The sequence below is a fragment of the Lotus japonicus genome, chromosome 1 (genome assembly GCF_012489685.1).
Source record: "Lotus japonicus ecotype B-129 chromosome 1, LjGifu_v1.2".
NCBI lineage: Eukaryota > Viridiplantae > Streptophyta > Magnoliopsida > Fabales > Fabaceae > Lotus > Lotus japonicus.
Window position 1 is genome coordinate 60,044,554 of NC_080041.1, and position 12,781 is coordinate 60,057,334.

At 38.3% G+C, this 12,781-nt stretch overlaps 1 protein-coding gene across 1 annotated transcript; it reads right to left on the reverse strand.

Moving 5' to 3' along the window:
* Positions 1–539: 539 nt before the first annotated feature.
* On the reverse strand, positions 540–12,401 carry LOC130734544 (uncharacterized). The gene is made up of 19 exons (XM_057587011.1): positions 10,800–12,401; positions 8,483–8,568; positions 7,989–8,318; positions 7,788–7,871; positions 7,313–7,696; positions 6,546–6,585; positions 6,136–6,280; positions 5,330–5,421; positions 4,797–5,042; positions 4,358–4,605; positions 4,050–4,280; positions 3,757–3,975; positions 3,602–3,655; positions 3,415–3,480; positions 3,164–3,304; positions 3,025–3,078; positions 2,105–2,164; positions 1,445–1,855; positions 540–1,294 (listed from the first exon to the last, which is right to left on the reverse strand). The coding sequence occupies exons 1-19, from the start codon at positions 12,097–12,099 to the stop codon at positions 1,127–1,129; spliced, it is 4,359 nt and encodes a 1,452-aa protein (XP_057442994.1). The 5' UTR covers positions 12,100–12,401; the 3' UTR covers positions 540–1,126.
* Positions 12,402–12,781: the final 380 nt, after the last annotated feature.

Sequence of the window (12,781 nt, forward strand, 5' to 3'; positions counted from 1 at the left end):
AAAAATTCAAACTAGATCACCAATTAGATGAATCCTCCCAACTACTAACTAAGCACATAGAGATTGTTTCAGCCTGATTAGTGATTAGTGGTATCGAGTTCGAGTCCTAAATATGCCAAGATAGTCCTACCCATCTCCAGCAAAGAATGCCTATAATTTCTACCAAAAAGAAAAAAGAGAAGATAAAATCCTCCCAAGTTAAAGCTTCTCTCTTTGCCATCCATCTAATCAATTCTCTCTTCCTTTTCGTAATCATTCAACCAGTTCACTTCTGCTGCCCCCTCACGTTCCTCATGTGAAAAGCCAAGTCTAAAACTGACAAACTTGAGGTGCAAGGTTCGAACTTGCAGGGTTCGAACTCTACAATCCCCAACAAAAAAGCAGCACACTTTTATTACCTTGATGTCGTGAGAAGTCATAATCAACAAACAATCATTAAACCCACGCAAGACTTTTTATATTTTCGCATATAATCCACAAACTACTTATTCGTGTCAGAACTCCTATGTAAGGTATCTTGTTCGGAAAAAGTGCAAGTGTTATCAGCAATGAAAAATGAAATAGATCTCAGTAATCGTTAACTACATTGACAAATTATGGGATTTGGCAGTTACAATGACTACAAATGACAATCAGCGTTTATACTCAATTGAAATGCAGTATAAGAAATTTCGAAGGAGGTGGAAGTTTACAACAATTTATATGCTCGGTGAATCTGATGCCAAGCACGATGGATCCCTTTCAGAACTAACACGCCTGTCATTATTATGTACATTAGCTTTACATAAAACTCTGGTTATTTCCTTATCTTCCCTTTTATGGTGGCTATATGAAGGAAATGCTTCTTTCGCCCTTCCACGAAATGTATACATCATACTCTTTCCAATACAAGTAAATGCTCATCCACTGTACAGCTTTTACTCAAATAACGAATGTACAACAACGCTAACAAAACTTACCCTCGACAGAGCTGAATGTAACGTTCTGCAATGAGACAGGGACCAGAAGCCCAGTCTCAATATTTCGCCATTCCAAAATAACTCCACTTGCAAAAATGGCATGGCATCGGATGTTGTGGATTTCAGCCTCGACGGCAAAATAGAAAAACCAGGATGGGAGCCAACATCTATCTGTCATGATCCACTGGTTCATCAGCATATGTATCCTCTTTAGACTGCTTGTCATTTGACAGGCAATCAGCAGGAACATATGCATATCCTTTAGGTAGCCTTGAGTTCTTCATAGAAGCTTCATCTGAGGTCATAATAATCTCTTTTCCAAATGTCTCAGAAGACTGTAATTTGCAAAAAAAACATAAAACATCAGGGCATGTCCCAGTAAATTCAGAATTCACCCACCTATTTACTACATACTTTTAAGTGCAAATAAGTGATTAAAATGTAATTGAGAAACATCTAAATGAGAGTTATTGCAATTTGCAAACCTTTCTAGATTTGGGGGGTATCCATCCACCCTCATCTGAAATATTCCGTGATGTAGCAGAAGCTCTATGAGGAATCTGTTTGCCCGCAAATTGCATCCTCTCTGGAATCTTGTGGTGGTTATAGCGACTCTGAGAGGTTGAGCAATCATCATCCAATTTTGGGTCTGTGTCCATGGATACGGCAACTCTGACACGATGCTTAGCAGAAACTGAGCTGTCAACAGTTATGTCATCTGATCTTTGGAGTGCTTCACTACACGATCTGTATCCCTCTGTGTTTGCTTTAAGGGATGTCGTAGCTGATTCAGAACTACCATCTGGAAGGACGAAAGGACCACGAACCAGCACTGACCTAGCAGCCTCATCTCTTCGAAAGGCAAGTATTTTATGTGAGCATAGAACCAATTCCCGCTGTAAATGTCCACAATACCAGAAGTTAACCACCAGAATGACTGTGCATGAAAACCAAGTGTAACAAAATCTGGACACGAGATGATTCAATGCAAAATAGATTCTATATATCACTATAAATTACATAAAATAAATTTCATCAACAGTATAGTGCCAAATGGTGGAGAACAACTTGGGCCTTGACAACCCATCTCTCCCAAGTTTTAAGAAATCCCCATAGTTCTTGCAACAGAGGTTCCACATATTTACCTTAGTTTTTTCACGTCTGACAATTCTTTCGCAAAGGAGACGTAATCTCTCAAGTTCAACCTGTTTCAAAAGAATTTAGAGGGGAATCAAATTATTTGGTAAAAATAATAAGGCACATCTTTTGCAACTCAGTGCTACTATTACATAATTTAATAACTACTCCATACAAGGCAAACAACTGTTACTTGAAGTACATGCATAGAAACAATCCTTTATGTATGTGCGTGTAACTTTTAACTTGAAAACAAAGGTTATGCTTCGTGAGTAGTTATGTTGAGTTTTAATTTTTTTTTATTGAAATAGAAAAAAGCGCATTAGCCTGCCATATGCAAACGAGTGAGGATCAAGACGACTAAATTTAACCTAGCAAAACCGGTAGCCCTATCGTAACAGTTCAAGATTTGAGTGTGCAACAGGCACCTGCTATTTCATCCTGTTATCACTTCCAGATCACCAATCCTTCTCCTCCCCAAGCCCCCAAAAAGTATTCTATATACTTTGTGTGACTAGAAGCTCACATGTTCTACTAGTGGAGTCAAGGCTGTGTATAATAAGCCCATAATGGGCTCACCTCAACCCTTCCGCATGACAGGGACTTTAGAACAAAATTCCCTTTTTATACTTGGACTCTATAAACCTTTCAATTCCCTCACCAAGAAAAAACTCACCAATCTCATTACTTGATTTGATTCAGATTAAAAGATATAAAAAAATCACCACTATGGAATCATAGTTTTACAGAGACTTGCAATCCAAAAATAAGATCAATGCAAATTCTATATCCAACAAAAGGCGGCTCCATATTTTCACTGAACGTCTGCTACTAAAACCTATACCATTTTCCACTGATGACATATCATATTACCAAGCCACCAAAAAATTAAGAAATCAAGGAGAAAAAAGTGGAGAGGAAGTCTCACCCTAATATGCTTGAGACTTTTTAATTCCTCTATTCCATGTTTTTGACTTTCAGCCTGAGCAAATGAGGAATACAAACTTTAAATAACATTTATGTCAGGCCAGCAATGAGGACATTTACTGAAAAAGACAAAATCAAACCTTTGCCTTCTGCTCCAAACTATGCTTTTCACAATAAGTTTTGTGTTGCAGCTTGCCACCAACAGTCCTCACATTCATGAACAAACCAGCACTTCTAGCACAGGATGGATGGAATGTGGTCTGACAATGGCCAAAGCAACACTGCATTCATCAAGTTAACATTTGCTTGGAAATTAGGAAAGTTACTTCTGAAAGCCTGCTCATTGAAATAAAGGGTAGAAGAGGAAAATAATCTCTAATTTTACAATTACCTTCATGCATACACCATGCTTCCGGCGGCAGATACAACACATATCGACGCCTTTTGGCACAGTCTCCTGGTATTCAACAATAGGATAAGTGTTAGACAAGATAACTAAATACTCCCTTATGAACTAAACAAGAAAGAGAGAAGAGGGTGGACAAAACAAGATACATCTGTTCAACCAATGCACATACCAGTCCTCCAACAGCATCTATTTGTCCTCTTTTGAATGTAGACTCAAACACCCACTAGTGCATGTTGCAAATATCAGGAAGTTAACACTTAAGTAAACTTGGGTATTAAAGGATGACAAGATCACTCCCAAAGAAATCAAATGAGAATAAATAACCTCAGCACAGAAGGCATGAACCCATTGACCATCCGAAGACTTCCTAAAGGCACCAGAAGTACCTCCACATAGAGCACATTCTGCGACAAAATAAGGCTTCTCCCAGAAATTTATAGCAGATCCCCCGGAACTTCTAGATGATAACTCTTCACATAATTCACAGTACCAAGGACCCATTGTTCCTTCCACACTACGATAGCAATCCAAGTGCACTGCAACCTGAAACAGTAAAAAAATTAATGAGGGACATAAATCAGTCAGATAGAACAAGAGAAGGGACAAAGGCTTCAAACCTTACAACCAGAGCAGACTAGGATATGTTTTAACATAGTCTCACATAATCTGCAGATATCACATGATTTACGTTGCTCCTTAGAAAAGTCTGAGGTTGGTGGGCAAAAATCTGAATATTTATCAGATGAAGTTCTTGTCACAGCTACTCTTGAAAGTGTCTCTTTTGCTCGTGGCATTGGCTGCGAACAAGCACCAGTCCGCCCACTTGAAGTATCCAACTTTATGAGATTCTGGAAAAGATTATATTCTATTGTCAGTACAGTTAGTTTACCATTAAATAAATAGAGAAAAGAAAAAGACATATGACCTCATGTTGAACGGCTTCATCTAAGGTGTCTTTTCGGAAAGAAGAGACTCTGGAAGATGCTGCTGCAGCAGCAGTTGCAGCAGCCAATACGGCCTGTGCCTCCTTGTGCCTCTTTTCTTTCCTTCCCTGCTTTTTTGCCTCCCGAAGATCACGTAGATATTGATTAACAGTAACAGCATCCCATCTTTGCTGATGTGCATTATCAATATCCTGTGGCAGACTTTTAGCAACATTGTAGATCAAGTTATCTGCAAATACAAAATCAAGCACAATTAAATTTTGCTCTAAATTTTACCAGAAAAAAATGTTCATTTAGCACTGAATTTGAATGTGGAGTGGACTAAAAATGGCATTGAATCTTGATAACTACATAGTTCATATTAACTTTTTTAAAATATATATATTTAATGTGAATTCAGTAAAAAGAGGAAAGACACACCAGTAAGCCTCTTTTTTGCAACTGCATTTTGCAACAATTTATGCTGAAAATATATAAGTTCCCCCTCCAATTCATCTTCTGGAGAAAAATCCCAAAGTCCCACTTTTTCATCCCTAGCCAACTGGTCCATCTTTACTCGATCAGGCTCGGATTTGTCACTACAAGTTAATTCGAGATCTTGGCTACTTGAGCAGCCACTAGCACCAGAGGATTCTATGAAAGAAGAATTTCCCTTGTCACTTGAACCTGTTGAATCAGGAATTATTAGCTAACACCAAAGAGAAATAAAGCAAACACTAAAGAGCCATTAGGTGACAGGTAATTATAATTTCCCAAAAAGAGACCTAATTACATTATATAAGTAATATGGGTATGAATAACATCCCAATGAGGGTTCTAACATATTATACTGTGATAGCTGGAAATGTTTATTACATCCCATACTCATGTATTTGCATGACCAGATTTAAACATAATCCGGGAAGTATAATAATTATACCAAACACCTGATAAAAGATATTTAAATATCTCACCTACAACATCCTCCAAGGGCAACCCATCACGAACCCGCAGCAATTTCTTGTTGATCTGCGGGTGAATGTAACTAGACATTGCTTCGATCTTTCTGCATTTCATAAAATGAAAATTGACTTTAAAGGAGACTGCGAACCTAAGTCACTCACATAATAATTACCCACACAATTTTGCGGGTATGAGTGCAGGTACAGGTATTATAGTATCCAATCCTATCCATACCTGTCCTATATATTTCTCAATTATATAATTAGGGTTCAACAGTTTTTATGAACAGTTTTCTAACGGTTACGTTTGTAATATTTTTTATAATCAACAAAAAGATGATATTTGAAAAAAAATTCATTCAAGTTATATGTCGTACTTTTAATCATTACTTATATTTTTCAAAAAAATTCTGTGTTATAATTTCAATAACATTCATGTTTTTCTAATTTGTCAAACAAATACCAGCAATGTTGTCAAGATCGTGATCTTGATTTTTTAATATTCAAATATGAGATCATATTCAAGATAGTTAAGATACAGAGTATGGTTCCAGCATAAGCACTAAACGGGTAAGGGTTCTACTAAAGTTGATATCCATATAATTATGGCGGCGGGGGTATGTGTGCTTTTTTATAATGCGAATATGGCAGCAGGTATGGTTTTTTTTTTTTACTGTGATAATGGGGACGGGTGCTATAGTACCCAGCACCCTTCCCAGACACTACCAGTTGTCATCCCTAATACTGATAGTTGATGCAATAAGAGACAAAGCAATACATGCTGCAAATAACAAAAATAACTACTTTAAAAAGCTCACATGAAACCAGAATCAGGTGGTTCTGATGCAGAATGTCCAGGACAGTGCTGATCAGAAATCATCAAGGCATTCTGCAAGCAGACAGTAGACTTTTCTTCTGAAAAACAACCAGACAAGCTGGATTTGAAGTGTTCATCAAGATTGACTGCATAATGTAGCAAAAGATTATTAAAAAACTGCAAGAGATAAAACAAATTAACAATTAACTCATTGTAGAAATAAAAGATGCCATATATGCTCATAGACATAGAGGTAGCTCAGAAACATTGGCGGTTAAAAGAATCAAAATCCTTAAAAAATTTAGCATGCAACCATACATGAAACCATGTTCTTCCTTATAGGGAAAATTGAATGGAAGGGGGGTAAAGGAATTTTGAAAGAAATTGCAAGCCATGAAGATGAAGCCATACCTTGAACTTCTTGAAAAGTATCCTCAGACTTGGTTGTATTCTGCATTGAATAAAAAAAAAACAAAGTGAACAAAATTATTTCTTTATCAACTTCAGGATTACATGTAGCAGATGCCACAAGGAAGCCTATGAAAATGTAAAGACATACTAAAAAGCAGACGCCTCTTAGTCACCAAAAGAATCACAAATACTGTCAAACCAATATTAAAATTTCTAAATCTGGACTGCTAAGTTCAAATACTGTTGGGATTTCTAAAGACTGAAGAAATCCTAGCAGAAAAAAGAACAAAAAGTAACCACCCTGCAAGTATCGCACTAGGCAAGTAAGAAGAAAAAAAACAGAATGAAAGAAGCTGCTCATCATTAAATTGTAAATTTGTAATAAACTATATTTGTGTGATTAAACAATCCACACAAAAATTTATATAACATCTTGAAAGAGGGGGCTACAAAGTTCAGAAGGTAGGAAAGAAAGAAAACAGAATGACCCATGTGGTTCAAGATTGACCGAAAAGAAATGGAAACCATTCAAAAGCCCTATCTAAACTATACAGAATTATGTATCAGAACAATATTCCATTGCTCAAGGAGTCAAAGGAAAACAAATTCTAGAAGTTAAAGGACCATTTAAATTGAGAAAATGTTTTCTATTCTTAATTCTTGTTTGCGCTAATAATTACAAAAATGTCACCATGTTTTCCTTTATTTCTTATCTATAAACTAATGCAAAAAATGTTTTCTCAAATCACACAGGTCCTAAAAATTACCATTCCAGTGGCATCATGAATGGATTCTTCATTGGAACTTCCTGGATTTTCACTGTCAGGATGACCTACTCCGAACTTATCAATTGGCATCCCATTCTCACTAGCAACTCCCTCAGATGAACATATTACTTTATCATCATTCAAAACCCTAATATTACTGGTAGTTCTTCTCCTTGGTGGCACTGACTTAACAGCAACTGGATCCAGTAAACCTGAATCTGATATTGGTAAAGTATCAGAACCATCTTGGGCTGCATTTTCATCGTTGAATGCATTGGCTGGTTTCAATTTGAATTTTAAACCTTTCTGAAATGCACTAGTATGTACATGGGCTTTTAGCCAATTGACTATCTTGTGTTGCACATCAGGGTCCATACATGCTTCCTGCAAGGATATATAGTTTGAGACATAAAATAAGAAATACTATAAATTAGAGTAGTAATTTTTCAAGTGAACAAGATAAAATTTGACTTACATTGATATTTGCAGCCAATGCATCTGATGAAATGCCAATCTCCAAGGCTACATCTTTTACGTCAACTTTTCCTCTATCTATCAACTGCCAAAGAAAGAATGTCAGCTTAAAATTAGCAGAGAATAATCAATCAATTGCTTACAAAATAATAATTTCATGCATCCTCAATACGATTTATATACTTCATGCAGAATAGAATACCTTCTTCAAAACAAGGACAAAACTGAGGGAGTCAGATCCATCAACATGCTCATTAGTTTTCCCTGTAACTCCAATATCATGTTGTGGAAAAGCACCATCATCAGGCGGTACACCATTATGGTTCAACTTGTCTGGAATACTATTAGACACTAACCCTCCATTATCACAAACAATTTTCACATTGTGTTCACTGCTCACTGGCAGTGATACTGGAAGGTCATTGGCTTCTGAAAAGTCACCGCCAGCTGCAATAGAGCGGCCTCCCAGTGGCAAGATACTTCTATCCTCTTGTAGATTTGAGTGTTTCAAGCAAAATGCCCGCAACTCAACCTGAAAAATAATAACATAAAAAAGGCACATGACAATCAACTCTGGCAACGATACAATTGAAGCACTTCTGATATTAATATTCAACATCTCGTTCCATTCGTATTCTACCCTTCCCCTGGAATGGAAAACTGGGGATTTAGTTCTGAAAAATACAGATCACTCACATTGTCATTACCATACTTTGCCCAAACCTCCATTCTCTGTCTAGCTTCCCTTGCACATAGAGGATGGAAAGATGTTCTGCAGGCTCCTAAAAACACCAAAGAAGGCAGGGTTACAAGCTAAAAGAATTTAAGAGCTGAAGATAGTTACGAATGCATATTTCAAAATACAAGTAATATTTACTACTTACACAAGAAACACATTAAGAGAGTAGATACAGTACATATTATCACAAAATCTTAATCAATCAATGACAGCTTGAAATAAACATGAAAAGAAAAAATTAAGGACTGCATATTCATATTCACTGTTCAGGAAATCTTACTTGAAAAGACTAAATCGCAAATCAAATCCAATCTCTCAACTGATCTACTTATAAAACAATTGTCAGTTAACGTTGCCAACCCCAGATAGCAGAGTGTAGCGGCCTGCATATAGCATATAGCAGGATGGCCGCTACGCTGATTTTATACTATACACATAAATGCTTAAAAACAATAAAAAGTACTCAAGATTCATGATATTCATAAGAGAGATGAGGTTGCTGGGAATGGGATAAAAGAGATAACTCAAAATAAAGGACTACAACAGAAACTAACAGAGGCTGTTGTGATAAATAAAATAGATAGAGGCTGCTGGGATAAAAGAGATACACTTTAGAGAGACAAAGACTAAAAGAGAACAAAAATAGAAACGAGACTGGCAAAAAAGAATTAAAACAGAGCAGGCCACAGGGACAAAACAGAGAAGAATAGCAAGCTCAGGGATGCTAAAACAAAACAAGGTTTTTGGGGATGGAGAGGTGTCGCCGAAAGGTCACACGCAAACTTAGTTGCAGGAAGAAAGGAGATGGGGGGCATGGGCAGACGTCAAAGTATCCGAGAGACAGAAGGCACAATTAGGGGCATCCTAAATTTTTCCCAAGCGAAATTCCATGTCTACCCTTAAAATATTGCCCGATTAGTACAATATTTTAAGGGTAAATGGGGTTTTTCAGTAAAGCAACAAAATAGCGGCACAATTGCACCATGATTCATGCTAATCAGGTCGCGATCGCGTTCGCAACAGCCGCTACAGAAAATTGCTTCGCTACTTGACATCCTGTCGCGGACGGTCACTACTCTACTTCACCCCACCGCCATAGTGCCGCGCTATTAACAACCCTAGTTAATATAATCATTTCAAGGCCGAAACACCCATCTTTCAAGAACTGCACAAGTTGGCTCCCATGGTTTAGTATATCACCTGATTTTTGTACAGGTTTGCTGTCACAAATGCAATGATTGAGACTCAATAAACAATTCGAATCAAAATAGAACTATCCTTTCAATCTTCCTCATCAGCAATTGCAAAATGATATGTATGATATCCTGCCACAGAATAGCAGGCCCGCCAGGCCAAAAGTATAAAAAAAATGGGGAAGAAGAGTCTGTGGAGAACTTGACATTTTAAAGAAAGAAACATGCAATGTCTTTACAATTTGTTATATAACAGACACATCACAATTTCTGTAATGTCCCCCTTCAACCTTCATCATAAAAAGTTCTAGCTCACAAAATGACTGGTAGGCCGTCAATAGCCAACATTAACAGAAAGACTTAAACCCCCTGCATACCTACTCTGATTTAGCATGCTGGGTAGTTAAAAAGAGAAACAGCAAAAGACACTTAGTGCTTTGAAGCATAGGATCAGACTGGTAAGATGGGAAGTTATGGTTTTAAGGTTGTGAGTAGAAAAATAGCTTCCATTGTAAGCTAAGGCATCCACCCCTCATAATGGGAAAGGAAACAAAAATATGTAGTTCACTTTTATAGGAATCAATAAAGACCGGCAATATTTTTTCAAAGCTTGTACCAAACATGGGAATACTAATATTCTCTCAAGTTCACTTTACCAGGAATAATTTTACACGTCTAGAAACAAACAATCTGAGCTTTTTCATCATATGTTTGAATGCTTGTTCAGCACAAGATTATATTTCAGGAAGCCAGTATTTAATGAGCAGCAATATTTCGTACAGATAACTCATTCACAAAATTGAGAAATCATCATACAACACATAAGGATGATCACACATTGATCACAGGGTATATTGGGCACAACTTTCCCTACACCTAAGTTTATTACACAAATCATCTTAGCAAAAAGTAAGCCAACCACCTTATCACCTGCAAGTAAGAAACATACAATCGAAGAGCAGAAGATATATTGCGGCATGAAATCACATCAGAGGCCTAAGCACAAGCAGCTATAGCTTTGAAACACTACAACACTGGCGTGAAATGAAATTTGCTTAGTAAAAAATGCAACAAAACGTACCATGATTACATCGAACACATGTGCCACACTTCATTTTGCAAACATTACATACTAATTTACTCCGGGTTTTTTTGACGCTTCCCACATTCATAACAGGTTCCATCTTCTTCAAATCATCTACATAGACCTCGGGCATCCACAGACAACAAAACAAGTGCACAAACTGGGTAGACCCATCACCTTCCCCGCTGCTATTAAGTGGTTTTAAAGCGCCTCCCTTCTTTGGGCAAAGAACACAAGGATTCACGGAGTCACCAACATCACCCTTTTGCTTACACCAAGAGCACAACCAAGACTCATCTACATCTTCATCTTGCACACCATAGCACTTTCGATGAACTGCAACTTTACAAGAAGCGCAGACGATTAACCTGTGAGACTCTCTGCCAGTGCCAATGTCCCCCTTGCCACAATAATGACAAAATGGCTGGTTCCCATCAGATGGACTAGTCATCAAAACTCTCTCCAAACCAGCATCACCACCCAAAAGCTTCCTTCTCTTGCGAGGGCGCTCAGTAGTTGAAGAAACCTTATTCCTGCAACCTAAAAACCACTCTAAACTAACACAAGAATCAGAAGCATTTCCATTCTTGTCATCCTGAGGCAAAGCGGTCTCAGCAGCAACGACATTGTCAATCGACTCAACTCCCAACAAACCGTCCTCATTTTTCAATTCTTCGCCATCCTTCTTACCTTCCTCACAACTAACTATATTGAATCCCGTTGGAGCAGGGTTCTTTTCATCCACACAACTAGTACTAACCACATTGAACCTCTTAGCACCACCCAAACGCGGAATAGTGAAACACTCACGAGAAGCTAAACTAGAACACGAAGATAACTCAACCAATGTATCAATATCAGCCAATGTAAGGTCCCTGAAATACTCCTCAGTCTCCACCCAAATGTTGCGAACTCGCGACTTGTCGTTCGCCCTAGACGACTTCTTCTTCTTCTTCTCACCGCCACCAGACTGAGACTTCTTGTGCCGCCTCCGGCTATCACCATGACGGTTCAGCAAACTCGCCAGCCCACTCGGCAGAGTAACCACCGCAGAAGTTGACGGTTCCCCGGGCAAATCAAAAGGCGACCGCTCGCTAAGCGCTTTCCTCGCCTGCGAAAAATAATCCATCCTCAACGCGGCGGAGCCTCCGCCGCCGTCATGAATCTCCGGCCGCCGCGCCGGTAACGGCCTCTCAGCGGCAACAACGTCGTCCTCTTCCCCCGCCATGGTCTTCCTCCGGTAACATCGGTCCTCGGTCATCGCCGGCAACAACCACAAACACAATAACGAGAGCATTCCATCATCAAATTCGAAACCCTAACGCATGCACCAGTGGAGAGAAAGTGAGGAACGAACCCAATCGAAAACGGAGAGAGAGAAATGAAGGAACGAAGAAGAAGAAGAAGAGGATAAGCCCCGTTTTCTAGGGTTAGGGTTCAGTTTATTGTTTGGGATCCGTTTTGTTAGAGACGCAAAAATTGCAGTTCGATTTCGTTTTCAAAGAGGGGCTAGAGAGAGAAACACGGAGAGAGAGAGAGAGAGAGAGAGGAGAGAGAAGGAGAATAAAAAAAAAACAGAGGAGAGAGAGAAAATTGGCGTTTTTTGCAGGCAGTGGTTCACTTTGGAAGATATTTTTATAACGTGGGTAATGCTACGGTGTTGTCACGCTATACGCTACCATTCGTGTTCCACAAATCCGTGGACACGTGGCAAGCATGATATTGATGGGTGCAAACGTGCACCTCACCCGCTACCTACTGTGTCAACCAAATAGCTATGGGAGCGAGAACGTGACATTTTTCTAACAAAAATTTCCGACAGTACAATTTAGCTCTGATTTCGTAATTTTATTTAAAACAAAATCATAAAAATAGAAAATCAGGAAAAAGTGATTTGTTTATGGGGGAATCCAAATCGAAAACGCTAACTTTAATGGAATCTTTTATTATAAATTCACACGGATGCAATGATAGAGAAA

Coding starts and splice junctions, on each gene's coding strand:
- LOC130734544 (XM_057587011.1), bottom strand. CDS start 12,099: ATGCTCTCGTTATTGTGTTTGTGGTTGTTGCCGGCGATGACCGAGGAC. Junction 5,043..5,329: donor GCCCTTGGAGGATGTTGTAG/GTGAGATATTTA, acceptor CTGATTCAACAG/GTTCAAGTGACAAGGGAAAT. Junction 1,295..1,444: donor TACCCCCCAAATCTAGAAAG/GTTTGCAAATTG, acceptor TGCAAATTACAG/TCTTCTGAGACATTTGGAAA.